Below are 25,019 nucleotides of genomic sequence, written 5' to 3'. Positions count from 1 at the left end.
CCTAGTACAGAACTAGCATGTGAGCAGTTTGCAGAACCATCCTGCAAAATCACAAAACTGTCTCCAGCTCCAACAACATTTACAATAACGTTCCCCTTCAAACCAGCTTTGTGAACAATTCACAGAGATATTCTGATCAGTTTTACCTAGATTTAAGTGAAATACGAGCAGCAGTTATCACAACTTTATACATGTTGGCTGTGCAAACTAAAATATATGATTCAGTGAAGAACAGGTATTTTAGGTATTTAGGTGTCCATTAGTGCTTATGTAATTGGGAGCCTATACGTCCCAGTTACAGGCCCCATCAAGGTATATACAGGTTAAAAAGCAACATGTGCTTCCATCCAGAATACGTCTTTTTCAGGGAGGGCCCTGCAAATTTCACTAAGACTAAACTCCAAACTGTATTTATCACAGCAGCATGACTTCACTGTAGACGAGTCCAAAGGTTTGCAGTTTGTTTTTGATCTATTTTCTATGACATTTGCAGTAAAGATGTCACAATGTGACATTACAAACCCTGCAGGTTTGCATGCATTAGTACTGATTTTTTTTTTTACTGCTGCCATCAAGTTGCATTGGGCCATTTTTATGTTCCTGTGCTTTTGTTCTTTTTTTAAACCAACTGATTGTCACATCTTTATTTTGAATTCCTCAGTAGAAAACCAGAACAGTTTTAGAAACATTGCTGCTCGTGTACTTAAAAGGTAGATCTGAATTCCCAAGACTCATTTATTGGCATTTCATACTTTGTATTATTTATTACATATCAGGTTCTATCTCATAAATGAAATATGACAGCATTCAAAATAAAACGAAAGTTTAAGTAAGCATATTTCTAAAATGATACAACTACATAAGTATATTATACAGACAACCCACTATACTTTTCTGCATTTTAAACTCAGTGTTTGTTTACTCTCTGGAAATTCTTCCTTGGTGCACAACTTACAGTTTCAAACCACACAAGCAGCTGGACCATACAACCAGATTTTACCAGTGCACCAGAGATATGTAATTATATAACCACAGGGACTGTGTGTAGCTGTGAAATAAAGGCTGACAAACCAAGAAGAGCTCTTCCGTGACCTGCCGTGACCTTTGGACTGTTCAAGCCAACGAAAAAAATTATGTCACAAGAACTGGAGATTAGGTTGGCATAGCCAGGCTCAGGGTGGAGACTGCAGCAATCTGGAACATCATCAATGTTGTGCTACAGTTTAGTGAAATAAATAGTATGGGCAGTGTGGGCTCCCATCATAGTTCCTGAAAAAACTGCCACATGTTTGGAATATCTAATCTTACCACTTTGAAAATACCTCTCAGGGTTTCATTTTCTTTATGATGCACAAAGTTAATGAAAACAAGTTTGTGGCAAGGCTAGAGGTGAGGCTGCTAGGTCGCCACCAGCCACATGTGTCGACTGAAATTACTCAAATACCAGGAGACAAATCATCAGAGAAATCCATAGACTGTAGGGCTGCCACAAACGATTATTTTGATAGTCGACTAGTCACCGATTATTTTTGTGATTAGTCGACTAATCAGATCATCATCCATTGGACGTAAAACATACAGCTTCTTGCACCAGCAGCATCTGCTCTTATATAACTATCATTAGCTTACAGCTTTAAGTGATTCAGGTATGTGCTAACTAAAAATAAAGACAAGATTGTTTCGGTGAAGTTTAATAAACTCCTTGCTATCTAAAATATAACAGGACACTGGAGTGATAATCTGATAATCAGCTGTCTGCTTGACGTTTATTCAGCTGTGTAAAAACTATAACTTTAATCTCAGCCAAACCGATTTACTCAGGAACAAATGAAATACTAAAAAAAAGTCAAACAATAACATTTTGAAGTTATCTAAGTGACTTATATATCATGTTTAACCTGAGTAGTGAAAGATGGCGGTGGGTTTGAAAAGGATTTGCCGGGAGTCCGGTGTTCTCACGGCTCTAGTGAGCCTTGCAAAACGTCGGAGCGCTTTTGAAAATATGTGGTGTCTTGATAAACTGAGCAGATATTTGAGGTTTACACAGCTACATTCTCGCCTGAAAATATGTTAAACGTTTATTTTGTGACCCAGAAAGAATAATAAGAGTAATATTAAAACTAACTAGCTGCCGCCATTGTTGGAAACTGAGCTGGGCTGCGCTATGAATTCTGGGACACAGCTTCTTCTTCTTCGGGGTTTAACGGCAGCTGGCATCCTTGTACATGCAGTGCTGCCATCTTCTGTTTCAGTCCGTTATTACACTCTTAAATCCTACTACTTATTCCTGCGTCTTTTGCGATCTTACAAAGCTTCAAACGACGCGTCGACTATTAAATCAGTCGTCGACGATTTTGATAGTCGACTAATCGTGGCAGCCCTAATAGACTGTATATAAAAGATGGATGCAGTCACCTATCCACTTCTCGACATTTTGAAGTTGATGAGAGTAAAGTGATCAGGTAGCTACATCACTAAAACACATACAGACAGACACAGTGTGAAGTAACAAGCTAAAGAAATGGCAGAATTTCAAAAACTGAAAAACTGCATCACAGAGAAGCTTATAATTTATCAGATAACTCAAATAAAAATGATCAAAAAGTCCCAACAGCACAACCATAGCAGACACCTAACACACCTGTCTATGTTGGCACACTTGTCAATCGAAGCAGTCAAGCCTCTTCCTTGAAACCTTAATGTTTCCAAATGGATGAGAAGGGTTTGCATTTAAACTCGAGATACAATCTGATGTTACTTTGGTATGCACATGCCAAAATATCACAGAGTGCAGCTCATAAGAGGTGACACTGCTGTGTGGTAATTATGTGCTGCTGTTGAGATATCATCACTGCAGCTACACGTTGCTTCTATCAGGCTTTCGGAGTTAACAGGAACGGGTAACAAGAATAAGATAGCCTTTGAACTTCTGGAACTGATTTTAATTTTGCACTATATTCATGCTGCGCAGAACTGCATTAACACCTGATTTAGATCCCGGTTCTGTTTGTATGAACATGAATGTTCTATTAATAACAAGTTGTAAATGAGGTTTTTATCTTCTGCCATCACCAGGTCAAGACTTTTTCTCGTACAGAACCATTAGATGCAAGGTGAGAATGCTCTTTCAGAGAGTTACTGGCACGGCTTCAGACTCTGCTCCTGTTTTTGAGGAAGTCTAATCACTTAATTTTATGTTTTTCCAAAACCAGTTCCATCTGATTCCATCCAGTGCTATTGTCAGTCATCTATTCACCCCTCTATGCATTATGTAAATGCTTATTTAACTCTGGGGCACACTGGCATTTGAGATTGTCCGAGCTGACAGTAGGCGAGAGGCAGTGTACAACCCAGACGAGCATGTTCTTTCACTGATACCAAAGAGTTTTTATATATTTGGTATCTCATATTAGTTTCACACTACCACTACATTTTTTTTAAATTACACTTTACTTTTATAGTGTTTTTGGATTTCCTCTTAACTGCCTTAAAATCATATAAAAATGTAAATAATTTCAAAACACAACTGTTTTTGCATGGGTTCTCTCCGGGTACTCCAGCTTCCTCCCACAGTCCAAAGACATGTTATGCTAGGTTAACTGGTGATTCTAAATTGTCCATAGGTTTGAAAGTGAGTGTGAATGGATGTCTCTTTCTGCGTTAGGCCAGATAGGAGACTTGTCCAGGGTGGTCCCTGCCTCTTGCCTATGGTAGCGGCTTGGCTCGAGCCTATGGATGTCACATTTGATACTGTTCTAATAAAACATACCAATATGTGTGATGAAGCACTGGTATTAGTTTGGGGTGGCTGTAGCTCAGGCGGCAGAGCAGGTCAGCCACTAATCAGAAGGTCGGTGGTTCGATCCCAGGCTGCCTCCTGGCTGCATGCCAAATATCCTTGGGCAACTAACCCCATATTTGCCTACTGGCGCCACCGGGAGCCTCGCCTCTGTCAGTGCGCCCCAGGGCAGCTGTGGCTACAACGTAGCTTGCCATTGCCAGTGTGTGAATGACTGAATGTAGTGTGGGGTACTTAGGGACTAAGTAAAAGCGCTATACAAATGCAGGCCATTTACCATTTCTGTCCATAAAAACCAGGAAGGAGAGAGCAAAACAAATTCCAAATCTAAGTATTTCTAATATTTTTGTATTCTATATTTCATTAATAAATTACTTAAAAAAACAGACATTGGGAAAAGCTATTTAACATTTAGGGATTGATAGTTTGGTCATTACAGTTGAGAACTGGCATGGATATGTTATCATTTTACTATGTGCATGGCTCTGAAAGTTAAAGTTGTCATTAACACTAACCGTTAGTCAACTCCACACTGAACCTCCGATAACTGCTGAGAAAACCTGCAGCATTCGATAATAAGCTGAGTGGAAAATCTGTGCTTCCAGAGCAGCTCAAGTATTCAGTCTTCTGGGGGATGTGAAATCAAATAGAACTCACCTCAATGCTGTCAACAGATCCATATCGGCTGCCCGGCCCCGAAGGACATGTCTGACCCCAAGCACAGACTGGGTAGATACCGCAGTAATATCATAAATACATTTTAGCTACAGTCAACATCTGTGAAGCTTTTACTTTGTCATGAACAGGTAGAGGGTGGCTCAAAAACCAATACAGGTCAAGACTGCAGAGTCAACATTTCAGCTGAAAAGAAAAAGGCAAATATATTTGGAGAGTTTTTTCACTTAAAATCTCACCATGTGGTTTCATGAGATAACAGCTGTCTTGGGTTGTTGCATTTCATGAAGATTACTGAAGCCACGCATTATCATGACCAGCACAGCTCATTCCAGTACACATATAAGATTATCTGAATAAACAAAGGTGGCAAGAAACAGCTGAACACATCACCATCATACCATTTATGAAACTCGACAACTTTATGTTTTCATGTTCGTGTTTCAAGTTCTGAACCATATCCAACAAAAGACTTTCAAACCGACATCAGACTGAACCTCTAAACTGTTCTGATCGAAAATGTCAAGATGACATCTCACATTTAACAAAGTAGCTCTGTGAGTGGATCTTTCACAGAGCTCATTTATACTCACACCTGACCTTTAGATATTCTGTCCTCAGAGGAGGATAACAAATATTTGATCATGGACTGAAAAATACACATTTTATGTTTGATGGACAGGAACAATATGTAGATCAGGAATAAATGAATGGGACAATGCCCCATTTCAACGTGATCCTGCCTCTCATGTCATACTTTATTTTTAGTTAAAGTTTGCTTTATGTAAAAATCTCTAAATCTCTGCGTCCTTTATGTTGTGATCTAAATTTTAGACCACAACAGAAACAATTACTTTTGTAGTTTGTTGTATCACTAAGACCTCTGGACAAAAAGCATGCAGCTTGCTACATTGTGCCAGTTGAAGTTTCCTTACTTCTGTGATGCTGTAAAACATTAATAAGTGATAAAAAGATGCATGAGAAGGCAAGAGCAATGCACAACATACACAGCAACAGTCACAATAGTATCACAATAGTCTAGGGACTTATATTAGATCATGGGGTAATACAGAAAAAACCCAATGACCAGATGGCCCTCGATGAACAAACACTTGGCGACAGTGGGAAAGAAAAACTCCCTTTTAACAGGAATAAGCCTCCAGCAGAACCAGTTTGAGGGAGAGGCAGCCATACACAGAGACCACCAGGAGGTGTCTAATTAGGCTAATGTTACTAACAGACAGTAGGGCTGCACGATTAATCGTTAGAAAATCGCGATCTCAATTCATACTTATGTGCGATCTCATTTCCAAATGACAACGATTTAAAAAAAAAAGAAGAAAAAAAGACGACGATTGTAACGCATTTTGATCCGGGACGTAATCTGCATGAAAACAAGCGCTCACTCTTCCTGCTCAACAAATGACAAGGGCGGAGCCTCATACCACGTGATACAGAAGCTGGCTGCTAAAATTGGCAGGGAAAAAACAATGGAGAGCACGTCAGGGATGACGAGAAAGTGACAGGAGAAAATCTGTCCCGGTCAACCACCCAAACATCAATAACGGGAACCTTATACAGCGCTTCCCTATACCCGTCGAACTCCCGCAGGCACAAAGAAATTACGGAGGCTATTACTTATAACCTGACCAAAGATATGGCTCCATCAACACTGTGCAAAACGAGGGATTTAGGAAAATGATCAACACCCTAGACAAACGCTACACAGTGCCGTCCCGCAACTATTTTTCTATTGTTGCACTACCTGCTCTATACACGCAGTTTATATTATATTATGTTTATACTGGAAAAGAAAATCGTGAGAGAATCGTGATCTCAATTCTCAGCAAAAAAAATCGTGATTCTCATTTTATGCAAAATCGTGCAGCCCTAACCTAACCTAACCCTAAGTACAGACAGTGATCAGCGCCACTGAACTAATTTGCCAGTACAAATCAAACAATAACTATAGCTACAGTGTAAAGCCGATGCGCAACTAACTTACAGCACAATGACTGACTGGATACAATCTTAAAAGCATAACATTTTCTTTTTCAGCATGTCATTATAGTCCCACTCACTCAGTTCTTGAAATAATCTAACAGTACTTGTTTGTGACTTTCTGTCTGTCTTCTAATTAAGAGCAAGGAAACTGCTAACACTGACAGATGCAATCAAACAGTGGGGCTATACTTGAATGCATTTGTCTTATTTAATATTGGCCTTTTATATAGAGATTCCTATGTCCATCTTTCCATCATCTTGGTCCTTGTGGACAACAAAGCCAAACCACAGAAGGGTCACTCTGCCTTCTGCATTCCTGATAATAAGCCATGAAATAAAAACAGTCAGCTCATGTTCCCTCTCTAATTTTTTAAATTGTTGTCTGGGAGAAACAGACACATCGATTTGTTACCAGATGGACAAGTCTTTGAACTACCTGTAATAACAGATGGAGTGTGGGTGGCTGCTGAAAGGTGTGTTCGCACAGGGAATGGGAGTTCATCCACAGCTGGTGTAACCAGCCAGAACTGTAAAAATCCTCAGAAGCTAGCAATAAGCCAGTTGTCATACAAATATTTCATGTAGATAAGTTCACCAACATATCCAGCAAACACAACTCGAATGCCTTATGTTCAACCACCATTGAAATGAATGGAATCCAAAATCACTCTTTTAGTCATCAGCAGAGATGGGCAGTAATGCGTTACTTGTAACACGTTACTGTAATCTGATTACTTTTTTAAAGTAACGAGTAAAGTAAGGGATTACTATTGCAAAAACGGTAATTAGATTACCGTTACTTTCCCGTAGGAACGCTGCGTTACTGCGTTACTAAAACCGTGATTTTTTGCGAGAATGTCTCATGACAGTGACGTAAGCGAGTGCGACGTTCGTGACAACAGCTGTGTGCAGATCAACAATGGATCATATATCGAGTGCAGAGAGAGTATGAGCGTGCAGCGTTTAAAGCGTGGAAGTACTGACCTTACTTTGAGTTTGATTCCATAAAAAGTGACAAAAACATTAGTGTCCGTTGTGCGTGGGAAGAAAACTTCTTTTTACAGCGAAAAAAACCCCTAAACTTCTGAGCAAGCACCGAGTAGCTACGACGTAATGGAAAACTCACAGAGAAACTCGCGGATTCTTCCACTGACCGCTGCACACCTGCACCAGGGTAAACCTCCGCCTACCCCACTCCTGCTTTACAGGTGAAAATAGAGCAACAGGACCGCTAGTCTTTGACTTTATTTATTTTCTGCTGTGTTTTACTTGCATCTATTTGAAAGACTGAGTGTAAACACACAAAAAATATTTTATTTTATGTGCTGGAATGTGCAGAAAATAGGTTTAAATATTAAACTAATTTCTTCCAGTCAGAGAATGGTGCATATAATTTAATTTTTACTTGATGCATAAAGTTAAAAGATTAAAACTAATAAAACAAGTTTAAAAAAAGAGACGTTTCCATTTGATTACATTTTGTATGATGGATTATGTAGAAAAAGTAGAATTGTAGAAGTAGAAGTAATCAGTAATCAGTACTGATTACTTTTTTCAAGTAACTTGACCAACACTGGTCATCAGCCAACCAATATTTCATAAAAATACTGAACAAAGATCAGCTAACCGATAAATCAAATGGTTAATAAATATATGGGACCTCTCTATTAAAACCAAAGGTCTTTTAGGGAAGTAGAAAATGTTCCTTTGTTCCCAAGACTAAATACATGAAACAGCTAATTTTAATTTAGATATATTGAGTTTGTCCTAAGAATCCTGTAAAACAACTATCCACCTGAGGCCAGCACACCTGGATATAAAGTATTTTGAAAGGGTGCAAGGCTGAGGGTAGAAGAGGAGGGGCGCTGTTTCATATTAAATGTGTTCATCATATGTTCTCCAGAAAGCATCACCTGCAGCTATTGTTAAACTAGTGACTGAATACGAAACAGTAGAGGAGAGTGGAATCAAGCTGACAAATCCTCATACCATGCTAAACTTTAACATAACCTACATGCATGCTAGCACGCAACTTCCTGCCTAATAGCTGACAAGGTTAGTGACTTAAATTTACAATTTCAGCTCATTTTTGCACTTTGGGTGGACAATAATGCAACAGATGAGCAGTCTACGTGATAGGTCCTTCAGCTGGCAGAGAAATGGATTCACGTCAATGATAGATGGCCTCCATTTGCACACCTGATAAAATCCTACTGAAAAATGTTATCATCTCCTCTGAAGTGGATGGTGCCAGGGTAGATCAATTTAATGTCATCTCTTTGACTAAATTCCAGGACTGCTGTACATTGCTGTAGATTTTCCATAAAAACAGAAAAGAAGATGGAAAAGCATGAGGACATTACTCAGTGAGTAATGTCTCAGACTCCTGAAATATGTCTTGCAAATCAAAAATGGCCACGTGGAGACTGCCTCCTTTGTTAAAATCGCCATCTTTTTAACATTAGGAATGTTTACAGCCTGTTGCTAAACAGGGTTAAACATCTATGGATAGCTTCCCCCCTTGAATGGTTCTATGGGTCAATTCTTTTATAAGTCATCTTTTTGGATACTTGAGTTAAGGATATGACCAGTTGCAGCTATAGCGAGTTTGTGTGTATAAGCCTCACGTTCACTCAGTGGAGAAATGATGTTGTTCGTGTCTTCTGATTTCTGTTTTGCTGAATGTAATTCTAGTATTTCATGAATTTCTTACTTTGCACTAGCAAGTATGTGTCTTTGTGTGCTGCACACGTTTGTTAACCAACCGGAAACGACTTTTTCAAGTAACTGTAAGTTACTAAAACTGCAAACTGTAAGTAACTATAAGTAAACTGTAAGTAACTGTAAGTTACTAAAATGTGTGAGCTATTAAAATCCACAAAATTGGTGTAAATAAATTCACCACAATGCAGGAAAGTAGGTGCCTATTGTTTAATGGAGTGCAATCAGTGAGTAAATAGGTAGAAATTGGTGACATCAATCATAAAAGGTTAATTTTTTGGACATTTTTGGACAATTTTCCCCATCCTCCAACAAGCCGTGCAGATTCCAAGCCTTCGGTTCCAGACTTTTCCCTTTCCCGTTCACACAACCTGCACAATATACGATCATTACTATATTCAATGACCATTAAATTGGCTGAAATTTTGAGCACTTCACTGAAATACTTTGAAAAGAAAAGTGCATATCTGTTTTGCAAGCAAGTTCTTTTGATTGTAGCACAGTGTGAGTAAAGACATTCACATCATAAAGAATACAACCCATAAAATATTAGAGCAGGTTCACAACAGTCCTCTGACAACAGTCACGTGGAAATCTGCTGACTGAGATGACAGTTATTGGGGCTAAAGTGCTGTCAAAGGCAGACAGGCGCTAACAGAAAGCACCGCTGAAAGCTAACGTGAACAACAGAGCTTTCTAAACCTTCAAGAGGAACTTTACAGGTGTTTTATGAGTGAAGGTTTGTTTGGTCTTAAACCAATTGCCGTGATTAATGACGAATGCAAATAAAACCGTCTCTTAACATTCTGGGCATCTTTACACTGGTACCTCATACATCAAACATTTCTTGGCAAAAACTCAGGAAAAAAAAATCTAATTTGTACCGTTCTGTTCCAGTAAACATTATGTGCTCCTGCACTGCCATGAGATTATCGATAAGCATGACTCAACACAGAGCTCCCAGAGGGGTCCGATTTATTTCAAGGAAGCAGTCACAGCTGATTTGAATCTTAATACGAATTCTTAAAAGAGTCTTTCGTGACAGTTCAACTGCATTCAAAGCACCATCTTTATGCTAATTGCTACTAAAAAAGTTGATGCAAAGGTGATGCAATGGACGATCAACCTCATAACTCTCATATCTGCTATCGTATGCATTATGCATTTCATACATTGGCGCTAGAAGAGCTGACTAGTAGTCATCCAGGATTAAATGAGAATGTAATTCATTACGGTACTATGATAATGAATCACACGCTCCAAGGAGTTACACATTACCGTTTTAAAAAGTAACAAGTAATGAGTAATAACACTGGAGCCTGAACAAGAACACAAAGATTCAACTGTTCAACCCCAGCGGTCGTACTGGAGCTTTTTATGGTATTACAGTATTTAAAAATATGTTATTGTCTTATTATATCTTATATATGTTACTAAAACTCATTTAAAAAACTGAATCTAAGGTCAGATCATTACCTTTCAGACAGCACAAAGTATGCACTTTGCATAAATAATGCCATTTATTTCTTTTGGGGCGATCGTGGCTCAAGAGTTGGGAGTTCGCCTTGTAAACGGAAGGTTGCCGGTTCGAGCCCCGACTTGGACAGTCTCGGTCGTTGTGTCCTTGGGCATGACACTTCACCTACCGCCTACTGGTGTTGGTCAGAAGGGCCGATGGCACAATATGGCAGCCTCGCTTCTGTCAGTCTCTGGCTACAACGGCAGCTTGCCTCCACCAGTGTGTGAATGGGTGGATGACTGGGTGTGTAAAGCGCTTTGGGGTCCCTAGGGGGGACTAGTAAAAGCGCTATACAAATACAGGCCATTTACCATTTTGTGTTTGCAGTAATTTTCTTTAAATTTTTCACATGAACTTTGTTCAATCAGGATCAGCCCAACTAAACCAAACAGAACAATCAAAGGCTGCTATCAATAAAATTCCTCATTTTCATCACCAGGCTATGATATGATATTACATGCAAAATAATTTACATTTTTACTTCTGTCCAATCAGTTATCCTTTTAACAATGAGTCACGGGTCAGTGTTATTGAATCAGTTCTAAATATACGCAACAGCAATTCAGCTAACTTTGTTAATGATCATACCATAAGGTGGCCTCTTTATTAGGCAGACACCTGCAGGGCTGAAAAACAAAGACAAACCAACAGCCACACGACTCAATCCCCACAGCCTCCTGTGTCAAAATGACCATAAATAATCAGCTGTTACAAACATGAACACAATCAACTACATACAACTCTGGATAAGTACAGATCTGGTAATCTACATCCATCAGAGGTGACTAAAATGAATAACCAGTCAGTGTGTACTTTTGCTAAAACAATGTAGCACTCTGATACTACCAGTAGTGATATGTTCTGCTGCACGTGCTCCTGAAACCACTGATGGTGTCCAGAAAAGGACATTGGCTTCATACATAATTAGACAACCTTCTGGGAAAACCTGATCTTATCAGGAGAAATGGCATCCATCATACTTTAGATGGAGCTAAAGTAGTTCTAGAAATGTGAACAAATGTATTAAACACCCCGAAACTCGACTATCCAGAGCTGGGACCAGGAAGCAGAATTACAGTCTGATATGCCTCTCCTCCTGTCTTCTCCCCAAAACGTCACTCCAGAGAGAGAGTGTGTGTGTGCTGTGCTCACAGACCACCAAATCAAAAACCAATAACCAGCAAAGAACAATTTAAGTACATGAGTATAGTACCTCCACCAAAGGGGCTGCTCTAACATGAGGTAGCTAGCTGTAATTGATTAATATATAGGGAAATGAAGTTAGATGAAAGATGAAGAATTACTGCAGGGCTGAAAGAGACACAAACAGGGTGCCGAGTCAGGTCAGAGCAGTGTTTAATGGAACGTGTGAAAAAATGGACAGGTTGCTGGCGGCGTAGAGCAGCAGGGAAGCGTAGCTGAACTGAACACAGAGTCACAGAGTGTGGAGAACTAATCCAAGAAAAGTAAAGTGAAAATCTGTAGCGGAGCTGCAAAATCGGATGGGTTTTAGGCTTCAGGAGAAGAGCTGATGAGGTGAAGGGCTGTGAACTGAGTCGCAGCAGTGAGAGAAAGGCTGCACGTGAAGCACAAATGTACTTTTACAATAATGAATTCATTCAAATGTGCTTCCTATGCTGTTGGAGCCAACTGTGAGATCAGCAATGAGTTGTTCACAATGACACTCCTTTTTTAACACCTTTTCTATTTTTGTGCAACCGAATGTGATCCTAAATTTATTTAAACTTTGTAAAATCAATAAAAGCCCTCCAAAATTAATCTTAAATACTTGTTCGTATCAAATTCTATTTAAAATTACAAATTTTAAGAAGAAACTTAAGTATTAACTTCTTCAAGAAACAGCTTATTTGTCGCTCAGTCTGGCCAGTTTTTTGGAATTCTGGTGCCTCTAATATCAAAATTCTCACAGTTATAATAATAATAATAATAATAATAATAATACTAATAATAATAATAATCTTTAAAGACCCTCAAGGTCACCTTACACTAGAAAAACAAAATAAAAACATATACACAAAAAGTAAACAAATAAAACCACAACTATAAAACTAATCAAGGTAACAATCCACTACGGCCAAGTAATAATGACGGCTGTGCAGTTGTGAACAGACGGGTTTTGAGAGGTGATTTAAAAGTAGAAAGAGAATTTATAAACCAGAGATCTGGTAGAAGTGCATTCCACAGTCTTGGGGCAGAGCAACTACAGGCTCTGAGTCTCATGGACTTATTATTATGCCAATAGAGCTTTCAGACTGCAGGCTTACCTGTAGTTCCTAGGAGGCAGAGCCTTTGGCTATCAGAGCCCTCTACTATGTTAACAGATACTGTCTGGTGCCAGCACAGGAGCCTCCAGGGTGAAAACCCTTACAGTCTATTATCAAATTTTTCATATAGCTCGACATAAGCTTTGTGCCATATTCTGTTGTTCCAAGAGTTGAAAACAAGCCTTATTGTATTGTTACTTATGGTTACATAGAAACTGTTGCAGTTATTGCGTGAAAGCGTGTATAGCTAATAAGCATCTCTTTCAGCTCACGTCACAGCTGCAGAATAATGTATTGTAAATGGATATACTAACCATCTGACTAACCATCAACAACAAGACAAACTGGAGTTGGACCACATTAAGGTTTAAAGCTTCATCATTTAATGCTGGCGATTTTATCTTATTATATTTTGAGCTGTGCACTGACATCTTCACCTTTCTGCACCACTTTCTATCTGAAAAATTGTAAAATATAAATTAATACGTTCAGTTGTTCCCTTATTCATGAGGGTCCACTCCAATTGATTTGGCACATTTGTGATGCTGGATGTCCTTGGCGACCCAACCCCAAAGGAATCTGCAACACCAAAACTTGTGAAACTTGTAACCAGCCTAACACACCTACCATCAGTGTTGGGAAGGTTACTTTTAAAATGTATTCCATTACAGATTACAGAATACATGCCCCAAAATGTATTCTGTAACGTATTCCGTTACGTTACTCAATAAGAGTAACGTAACGGAATACTTTGGATTACTTAATATATTATCATGCTGTTTACAACTACATGAATGTACTATTGCTGTGATTTATTACTGTTACTGAAGGTCCGCGGCTCTGAACCGTAGTAAAGGGACCTCTGGCTAATATGGGTTCTGTGTCGGGCTCGTAGCAGAAAACTAGCTTTGCTTTGTTGTCTGGGTCAACTTTGCTAGCAGAGACAGAGAGAGGCGTTGAAAGGCTGCTCCAACAGAACTTATTGTTTTTGGAGGAAAACACGAACACGGTGTACAGTCGAGTCTTAATAGCTTACTTACAACTGGGCTCGTCAGGCTCTCTTCTTGGCTGCAGTGGTTATTATTATATTTACATGCTTCCAGCTCCCGTTTTTGCTCGATGACAGCTCCTACTTTTCCTTTTTCTCCCTCCCTCGCTCACAGACACATAACGGGTATGGCAGTCCATTCTCCCTGCAGCACGGACTACACTGCCTATGATGCTACATTCTTTAGAGCTATACCTGTAGCATTCTGCCTGTTAGCTTAGCACAACAACAACAAAAAGGCCTCTCTCACCCAGGAAACACGCAGAGAGAGAGCGTCACCCTGTAACCATGGCAACCGTAACGCTGCCGCCTGGAACAACAGAACAAAGCTGTCAAACAAAACCCAAACAGTCCTGACCCGCCACAATATGAAAGTACCGCCGTGTAATCCATTTATTTCAACAAAGTAACTGTATTCTAAATACCACCTTTTTAAACGGTAACTGTAACGGAATACAGTTACTCATATTTTGTATTTTAAATACGTAACGGCGCTACATGTATTCCGTTACTCCCCAACACTGTCTACCATAGTGCGAGAAGCAGCATACACCCTGGACAGACTGCTAGTCTTTTGCGAGGCTAACACAGAGAGATGGTCTTGGAGAGACAAACAGCTGATTGCACATTCATTCTTTTTTCTTTTTTTTTTATAGATGCTAATTGATCTCACAGCTTATCTAGCAAGTTGATCCCCCTTGAGTCTCCTGTAAAAGACCTTAGGTTTATCCACAATGCACACGTGCAAACAACCAAAATAAGCTACTGGGCTTCTTGACAACCTTAATGGGCCACAGACACTTTGTGTATTAATCTAGTTTTAGACTTCACTTGTCAAGCACTGCTGCCGTGCTTACAGAACACCACAGATCCTGTTGTAGCTCCACAACAAGAGGAGTCATTGTGAAAAAAAAAAAAGCCCTGACGTGACACAGTTTGGTTACTGTTATTATCCACAAAAATATGTTTTAATTGGAAATTATATCTGGTTGACACCAACACAGACAATAAAGACCTTTCAAGGAGGAATAAAAAAGAAGGTTAATTAACTTTTCAATCTCATATAGTGATCAGACCCCACGGGGTAAGAGGAACATCATGGGAAAAGATTTGGTATATTAGAGGAAATAGTCTCTCAACTTTGATTGAATGCAGTCCTGGAGTTTGTGTTCACCAAGTTAGAGTTTATTTCTCCCCTTTGGGTCTGGCAATCTATCAATTTCTCATTACCATCTGCCTTCTAATGCCTGTCCTGATTGTGTGATAAATCACCACATTTTGCACTTCTCATGTGCAGGTTTTTTTTATGTTTTTCTATTAACTCTTTTGAAAGTTTACCCGCATCATAACAACAGAGGGTGTAACATACTGAGAATAAACATTAACAGACTCATATAAAGCAGAAGGTCTCTTCTACCTCCAAAACAGTCTCCATGAATATTTCACTGCAAAATGTGTTCTCTCCTTTTGAAACTTTATTTATTCTTCTCATCTTCTGCATTCAAATGGCAGCCTGTCAAGACCACCCTCGGGGTTCAAAATCCACACTGTTCTCTGTGTGAAATGCATTTCAGCTTTAAATCAAATAAATAAATATATATTTTTTTAAAAGAACAGCTCATATTTCACAGCTCTCCCACAGCATCTGTGGCATATGTGCTTACTCATAAAGTCAAAACGATGTTGTATTCCGGACCGATTTTCATATGTCTTCTGGCAGGGAACGATTCTGACTCGCGATTTGCTGTGAAATCTGAGCTGCTGACCAGCGAGATGTTGTTCCCTGCAGCGCTGCGCACACACATGTAAACACACTGAAGTGATAAAGCCTCGAGTCCAACTTTGAAATAAACACCCTTTCAAAAGAACAGCTCTTGGGATGGGTGAAGGACGTCCAGGGGATTGTTCATTCTCCGGTCCCTTTGAGGGAACGCAATGTGACACAGAGCTGGCTGAATAAACCCTATTAAGGCTTTAAAGCATGTTATTGAGCAGCTACTGCTCCATATGCTGCAGAGGACATGCTCATAAATAGTCTAGAAATCATATTTTTAAGGAAATATTAAATTAATTCCTTTATTATTATATTAACATTATATTAAAACTTGGGTTGCAATTTGAACTCACAGAAATACCAAAATATAGCGATTATATAGCAGCCTGGAGCCTGGGGCTCGCTCGGGCCACTTCGGAGGTGGGGTGCCCCTCGGCCTCTCGGGCCTGGGGCTCGGTCACTCTGGCACAGCTGGCTGCCGGCGGAGCTCACGGGCACGTCACTGCAACCCCCCCTGGCTTCTGCTCCGCGGCTGCTGAGTGACCCCTCATCTGGGACTCTCCTCAGCTCTTTCTGGGACAGTGGCGCGGCTGCCCCTCTGTTGGTCTTCCTTGGTCTCTTGTGCTCTGGGGGCCTCTGGATGTCTGGAGTTTTGATCTCCTCCATACCTGCTTCATGCCCTGGTGGACGGGGCTGTGGCCCCCCACACCCTCTAACAGATCATTACATGAAGGAACCTTTTAAAAACAAGCGCGTTCGTGCTCACAGGTGTACACACGGGTGCTCACACACACAAACTACACCCTTTTTGGCTCCTACCTCAAAGCACACTGTGCTGTCGATCTTACGTGCTGCACAATAATGTTTAATATTTAGTATTTACAGTTATATTCCCATAGATCATCGTGATGTTGTTTATTCTATTACTCTCGTTTTCTTCTGCTTGTTTTCTTTTTTCTTTCTCAACAGGTGATCCAGGTGATCGATATATGTATTTTTTTTTCTGCTTATTCTGTTGGTTTTTGTTTTTTGCCCTTCTCCCCGTCCCTCTTCTCAGCTGTTTTTCTTTCCCTCCGTCTTTCTCCCTTTTCTTTCCCCCAGTCAACTCTGTCCCGTATTCAGCAAGTGAAAATAAAATAAACAATAAAAGGTGAATCAAATGGACCATTACGGCAAAGCTGGGATGGTCAATTTGGTAAAGTAAATCCGTTGGGCATCTTTCTTCGCCTTTAGACAATAATTCTGATGGTAAAAGAGCCAAACGGGACAGGCAAAAAAATAAATAAATATATATATATATATATATATACATATACATATACACACACACACACATATATATATATATAGCGATTAAGGAAGGATAAAATTAGTTAATAATTCATTTTCTTATTACCTACTCGTGTGGTTATTTTTTGCCAGTTTCCCAGATCAAGGCTAAAGTAGTCAAATGTCTTTTTCATACTCAAACTGAGATGACATTAAAGCAAAAGCAACTAAGCAAATAATTCCCAACAGCTGATCAACTTAATACCCCACAGTCAGCCAGATTAGTTACAACCACTTTGTTCTGACCTGTAAAAAAACCAAATGATAGTAACGATCCACCCCCAAGAAGGACGTCTTTAAATTCTTCTTGTGAACAAATGCAAAAGAAAAATGAGCGTGATGTGAACCGTCTAACGTCTGTTCATCGAAGTCTGATAAACTTGATTCTTCTTGGCTTTTAAGTCTGCTCACGTACTTGCATCCAAAAACTATTAAAAACACATTACTGCACAGATCCAAATGTGTATTAATTTACAGCTGAAACTGGTACCCAGAATATTAACAGAATTCTCTCTGTTTGAAACAAACAATTGTTATGAACTTCTAAGTGATGGCCTGTAAATGGTCTGTATTTGTATAGCGCTTTTCTAGTCCCTAAGGACCCCAAAACACATTCAGTCATCCACACACTGGTGATGGCAGCTACATTGTAGCCACAGCCACCCTGGGGCGCACTGACAGAGGCGAGGCTGCCGGACACTGGCGCCACCGGGCCCTCTGACCACCACCAGTAGGCAACGGGTGAAGTGTCTCACCCAAGGACACAACGACCGAGACTGTCCGAGCCGGGGCTCGAACCAGCAACCTTCCGATTACAAGGCGAACTCCCAACTCTTGAGCCACGATCGCCCCAGTGATGAAACAGAAACTCACATTTGCACACGTCAGGTCTGTGTGCATTCATTTATCTGTTGATTTCTTGTAGTAATGACACTTCCAGGCAGCTTCACAGACCCTAAGATGATGTCTTCAAATATCTTTTTTGTCCAGACCAGCCAAAGCCAGAAAAACTGCAGATTTTTTGTTGTTTTGCTTTGAAGAATTCTAAGTGATTAGCCAATTTAGTCAGATTTACGAGTCAGTTTATTTGAATGCAGGTTTATTTGAAAGGGATACTGCCCAAAGTGTCGCTTAATGTATCAGAAATCTGTGTGCGCAAAATATTTCCAATTTATAAAAGCTATTCAAATTTGACAGATCCTTGTAAACTAAGGACCGGCTGAAATGCTCTCTTTCAGCAATAGACAGGAAATGTGTTATTGTTATTAACATATGCATTGCTCTGTCTGTTGATGTAAAAGATAAATCACAATACATGCAACTGTGCAGCTAGTCTTGTGTATAATCACTGATTTCTCTGCTGTATATAATGTTTGAGCATGAGCTGTGTGCAAATGCAAAACACGCTGGAATTCACTTAATGAATGTGGATTATTAAATACCCTTAAAACCTCAAATCCCTTTATCGACTTTCACTGCAATTCAAAAACTATGATGTACTGTATGTGTAGCTCTCCATTAAAGCATCCAAAAGTATCTTGAACACCTCAAAAGGTAAAGTGACTCTGCCTAGAAACATTATATATTGTTCTTTATATCACTGATCCTTCTTAAAAACTTAGCAATGGACGTGAAAACTGTAATGTCAAAAGAATCTTCTACACACTTCTGTTCCAGATCCCACAACACATCACACGTGACCTTGATAAGAGCTGGGTGACCTTGTGTCCTATGTAAACTTTAAACATTTAAGCGTAAACAGGGGGAAGCAGCCCTTCCACAGAGGATTAGCTCATAGGGAGTAAAGTTGAGGATAACAAGATCCCACTGTAGCAACACACAAACAGACTGTGAAGCAGCTCTTACTTCACTGACGGAGTAACAGGGTGACCCGTCTGACTGTGTGGTGACACTAACATTATGCACTCCGTGTCTGTGTGTTTGTGTGCAGACATCTGTCAGAGGGCCCACGAGGAACAGAGCTCTCCCATTGGTCCTCCAGTCAAGGCCAGGACTATATGCTGACTGTGGTCAGCACAAAAAGAACAGCTGACGTGGCCCAACTGTGGACAGAACACAGGGGACAGGACTCCCTGTCAGCTGTGTGTGTTTGTGCATAAAAGAAGTGATTTTGACCAAACCAAACTCTTATGTAATACAGTTTTACACAATTTCGGGAGAATTTAGAGACACATCGTCCTCACTTGGAAACTAAAAAGCCATAATAGGTCGGAAAATCCCAGGAGGTGAAACGAGCTGCCGTCATCTGTGTCGCACCAAGAGCTATTTATAGTCCCATACAAGTGATAAGCAAGTAAATATGATAATGATGTCATAGGTGAAAAAGGGCTTTACTGTATCACGCACTGCACACAGCCAGGTTATTGCAGCAGAAGCAGCTTTTCTGAGCAGAACTACGTTTTGTGAAGGCAGCATTTTGAGCAGCAGCTGCAGCGTAACTGTTGGTGTCTGAACTTGTGCAGGGATCATTAAACGAGCCATTAGACTGTAGAGCTGATCATTCACCACTGGAGATGCTGTAGTTTCACATTTACATTAAAAGCACATAGGAGGATGTAGGACGTCAAGGAAACCATGACAGCACTGTAATCAGAGATTTTATCGCATCGTATCTAATATCCCCTCAGGCAACGTTATCAATACTTTCACGGCAGCAAAAAGGCTCATCTCGAGGCTTCAAACCCAGCGAGTGAAGTCACGGTAACAACATTCATTTTTTATATTGTCTATGTGCAATATAAAAGTCCAAAAAGTCAGACTACAAAATTAGTCTAAATTTATACCCTTAAAAACATTTCAAAATGTTCCTAAGTCAGTCGGAACAGTTGCCGGATGGTAGAAGTTATTTCAACCACCACTGAAAGAAAGGAGGAGAAATTATCCATAGAAACTATGACAAAGCCCATTTTAATGTCTGATTTTCTCTTTGTGGTCAGCAGTCCGGCAGCTTGTACATTAAAGGCAAAGGTATGTCTGTGAAGTTACTTGAAGATGTTTCACCTCTGGCCGAAAGGACAGATGGTTTGAAAGAGGAGTGAAAGAAGCATCTATGTCCACTGTGAGCGACCATCTTTGAACAGAGGCGGCGGTTTACGACACCAACTCTCTGCCATCTATAATCCAGTTTTGAGTTCCCTCCCCAGACGCCTTAACGCCCACTCACATCCTGGGCCATCTGACCTCAGGAATTCGCATGATAAGGTGGGGCCAGGTTTCACGATGAGCTCACCCGAAACTCTGGCTGATTGGGACCCACACCCAGTTTCACACCTTGGCTCAGGCGATTAGAGGATCATCAGGGGGTCCTTTTGTCCCTCTGTGGGGGGAAACTCCCACTAGGTTTAAATCTGGGACTCTCCACCATTTGACCTTAGAACTGAAGAAGCTTCTTGGATGAGAGGTGAAACGTCTTCAAGTAACTTAAAGAAGTCCAGACGCTTTTCTTTGCAAGCTCCTTTGACAAAGGCAAAGGTAATATAAAAATGATAAATGTAATCTATGCAGACAGCATCTGACAAAACTGCCTTATTTTACAAAGCCAGTACATATTTTAGCTGACAATCACAAAACATGTCAGAATATTGCAGCTTCAGCTGCTTCGCTTTCAAATTGTCCTTAAAGTTTAGTGCTTAAACTTCAAAAGATAACTTCAAGGTGTTTCATTCACTGGACAGGCTTTAAACAGAGATCATACCCTCCATACAGTATTATATTTTTAAATGCAGCTGGATTTAGTCAGTTCCCAGCAGCTTTGATAATAAAATAATTGCTGTAGTCATTTATCACTTTCTGCTATGCTCTGTTTTATGTTTTCACACTTTATAGTTCAAGCAATTCACCACAAAACAAATTTTCAGATGACTGCAGAAAGAAATCCTTTAATGCGGGGCTGTATGCTGTGTATCTTATATCTCCTGGAAGTCAAACGTCTCAGTCAAAGCTTCGTTCATAACAGTGAGCGGGTTTGTGACAGAAGGGATATTGAAAAAGCGAAGTCACTTGATGATAGCAAGTGTTTCAAGTAATGTGCAAGCAACTTGAAAGAATCACAAAATAAATCCAAATGGTCTTTTTCATTAAAAGTTTATGCAAAGGATGCCCATGAAGTGGTTACTGCCCAATTGAAGGCTACCATCTTTTATTTCACAAGGTCTGAATGAACATGTTTGTGTAACTGTGTTGTATTCCATGTTACTTCAGTTTGGCGATGGTAGGAAGGAAAAAGTCCCTTTCAACAGGAAGGAACCTCCTTGGCTCCATATTTTCATTGTTGATCAAACACAGCTGCTTGCCTATGAATTGTGCTTATTGGGTCCAATTGCACTTGCACTACAATCACGATTTCAGTTTGTTTGCTGGAGGAGGAAAATAGTAGGGGTGGGGCAAAAAATCGATACTGTGTAGCATCGTGATATTTTGTTTGCTAATAATGTATCGATACATGGACAGCAGAAATCGATATTTTGTTACAAAAAAGGTTTTTGTGCTCTGACTTCAGAGCATGTTGATCCTTTTTCTGAGCAAGAATCCTGACATTCCTTCACTGTCCAAATGTGTTTAACTTTTTTTTGGCAGCAATAAACATGACAGTTTACTTATTTTAATTTAAGACATGTTTTATTTTAATTAAGTTTAAAACTTTTTTATTTAATGTAAAATTATATTTTGTTTTAATTTACTTTCAAATTCTTCAGTTGCTGAAGGGGCTGCATAGTTTTCATAAACTGCATAGTTCAGAATAGCTATAATTGTACCAGATGGTTGATTCAGTTAAGTTGGACTAGACTGTAATACAAACCGTTCAGTTTGTCAACAATAAAACTGAAATGAGAGAAAGACTGAGTGTGAGACTTTGATATTAGATAAAATGAATATTGATAAAGTTTACCTTTATGTACAGAATCTGAATATCGCAATAATATTTTAAAAAATGCAATAATATCGTATCGTGCGTTAAGTATTGTGATAATATTGTATCGTGGGATGTATGCTGATTCCCACCTCTAGAAAATAGTGGCACAGTCTACAGCGTGGTTATGGATATTGCTTTTAATTTTATTGCACAAAAGGATGAGAGTGCGATGGTGAAGTGCAAACTGCGTACAGAACAGAAACAAACGCATTATGCTGCTAACAAAACTTCAGCTCTTTGCAAGGGTCTGCACACAAAGCATGCTAAGGCTAAGCTAACCAAGAATCCAGATTGATGATGAAGCTGAGTGAGCGCTGACCCGAGCCCAGCAGCCTGAACTTCAACAGGTAGCAAACTGATTAGCAGTCAGTTTGCATCCTCTGTTTCCGCCTGTTCAACTGTCTATAGCACGATCTCTGTGGTGACCACTTCGAAGTCTGCGTGTGCTGCTTATTATTTTTATTTTGTACTGTTGCTTTGTGCTCATACCTAAATACTAAAGAATTGAGAACTGATAAGGAACCTGCGTAGGGAAACTGCTCAAACTGTCAAATCAAACAAGGATGTTTATGGCCCATGAAGTACATGAACAAGTAGACTGTAACATTGCTATATTGGTGATCAATGTCTCATGTTAACTTTGCATTTCATGTATTGATTGCATAGATTCATGGAAAATTAATCAACAGTGCAACATTTCTGAAAGCGAGCAGCTTGAGCACTCTGCAGTAGTCCTGCATGGACCTGCTTTTTCAGACATTTGCTTTCCGTGTCCAATTTGAGATAAGTGTCTCAAAGTGTGTGAAATGATATATATTTTTGAGTGAGAATTAATAATTACTTTTTTAAATGTATATGTCCATCATATTCAAACATAATGAAAAGGTGCAAATAAGTAATCTCATCAGCAGAGAGCAGTGTCCTGAATGTGTAAAGCTGCTTGTTTTTGTCAATAACACAGTGCACAATAAATCCATGGGGAATCCTTGTTTACATGCAATACCACAAGAGTATCACAGCCTGATTTTGTACTTCCATCTGCTAAGCAGTTAACCCAGCATGTTTAGGCAGCATTTCTCTCCTGATAGTGGCACTCGGCTGCTCTCCAACACAACTACGTCTTTTCCATTTGTAAAAGCCCTCCACTTTGGTGACGAGTCCAAGTCAAATTCAAGGTGTTTGCATACATTAATTTCTCATCTCACTGAGAGCTCCTGGCACAGGAAATGTATGACACACAGCATCTGACCACTCGCCTGGGGTTGAACTCTTAACTAAGCAAAGGATGCGTAAACTTGTTTCCTCACAACGCAGCTACAGACGGGTCGAGCTTTTCTCTCCTGCGAAAATACAAAGAAAGTCACACCCACCGATTCAGACTTCGACCACCATGATCCGATACAGTTTGAGCTCCACACAATATCATTTTCATGGGGTTGCATATCTATTGAGCGGTGCGCCTGACGGGATCCATTACGCAATACGCGTGCACAGCTCGCACAGCCTTGTGTAAGCCTGAAATAATCCCTGACAGTGTGCACGTTACACGGACAATTAAAGAGCTGATCCGTGACAAAGTGGCGAAGAACTGGGAATTTGGTTTGGTTGTTGAGATGAAACAGACACACAACATATCTCTCCAGCCGCGGAGCGAATAACAAGATGAGGAAAATAAACTTTGACAGCATCCTATTCAGCCAAACCAAGCACCACCCAATGCCAGATAACTTACTTTTCCTGCATGACATTCTCTTTGATGGCTCCCAGGGCGGAGAGGTTGCCCTGTTGGAGCCTGCAGGTGGCCAGGTGCCGTTGGTGCTGATCTTTTAGACAGACGTTTTCCTTGCAAAGATCCGTCACCTGGAGCTCCAGCTCCTCAATCCGGACCCTCTGCTTCTCCAGCAGCCCCTGCTGGGTCTCGATGATCTTATTCAGCTCCTTCAGATACTCCGCCGCCTTGCTGGGGTTCTCTGCCGGGTTCTCCATCTCGTAAAAGCCCCGTTGCCCGTCCATGAAGGCGATATCCACAGAAAGCAAAAGAGCAGCCCTCTCCTTGTCTCTCTCTTTCACTCCTCTCTCTCTCTCCCTCTCGCTCTCTCTCTCTCACACGCGCGCACACACGCTCGCTAGTAGTAGGACCGCGCGCAGTCAGATCCACAGAGTCTCCTTCGCTCCGACATGGCGTGTTTATTGTGCAGTAGTGGCGGCTTTGTGGCGAAGTTGGCCGCGTTCGGTGCGCTGCTGTACGCCGCTACTGCCGCCGCGTCCACGAGCTCTGCACCGCAACACTCTCTAACCTCCAGCCTGCCGCTCCGCACACGGAAAACTCTTTAACCCCTTCACGGCCGGCGGCTAAGCGCTCCGCCTGCGCTCAGCTGTCTCGCTCACACTCACTCTCACACTGTCACACACACGCACCAAGTTTGGGTTTTGCACGTGGGTCTAATCAACAGGTAGAGCGTCGCTGCTCCTTCACACAGGTGCAAACCTACGTCACTGCATAACTGCATGTTTATTCAGGTAAAAGCGGCAGCTTCTACATCAGTCCACCTCTGTGCGATCCCAGGGGTCAGTCTGATTGCAGTCTACAATCAAGATATGCTGTTCGCTTCAATAAAACAGTGAATTCAATTAAAATTAATGGTGTGGTATCATCATCTTGTTTTGTTTTTACCAAAAAGTTACCAAATAACTTCCTGGCTAACTTATCAGGGTTGCCAGCAAATTCAAATTCAAATTCAAATTCAAATTCAAATTTTTATTTGTCACATACACAGTCATACACAGTACGATATGCAGTGAAATGCTTAGACAACTGCTCGTGACCTAAAGAAAAAAAGAAAAGGCTATGAATAAGATAGGAAATAAATATGAAAATTAAAAAGGGTAAATTTAACCAGGAAGAAATAAAATAAAATAAAATATAAAAATT

General features: G+C 40.3%; 1 protein-coding gene across 1 annotated transcript in view; it reads right to left on the bottom strand.

Moving 5' to 3' along the window:
• The window catches only part of iqsec1b (IQ motif and Sec7 domain ArfGEF 1b), a 247,316-nt gene extending 222,949 nt beyond the window's left edge, over positions 1-24,367 (bottom strand). The window contains exon 1 of the mRNA XM_087840477.1: positions 23,820-24,367. Coding sequence (XP_087696603.1) covers positions 23,820-24,100 — 281 coding nt within the window. The 5' untranslated portion in view covers positions 24,101-24,367. The remainder of the gene's footprint in view (positions 1-23,819) is intronic.
• Between the last annotated feature and the right edge of the window lie 652 nt (positions 24,368-25,019).

The sequence above is a fragment of the Neolamprologus brichardi genome, chromosome 5, assembly GCF_056152115.1.
Source record: "Neolamprologus brichardi isolate AB-2024 chromosome 5, ASM5615211v1, whole genome shotgun sequence".
In the NCBI taxonomy this organism is placed as follows: Eukaryota; Metazoa; Chordata; class Actinopteri; order Cichliformes; family Cichlidae; genus Neolamprologus; species Neolamprologus brichardi.
This window is presented reverse-complemented; position numbering and strand designations above follow the sequence as displayed.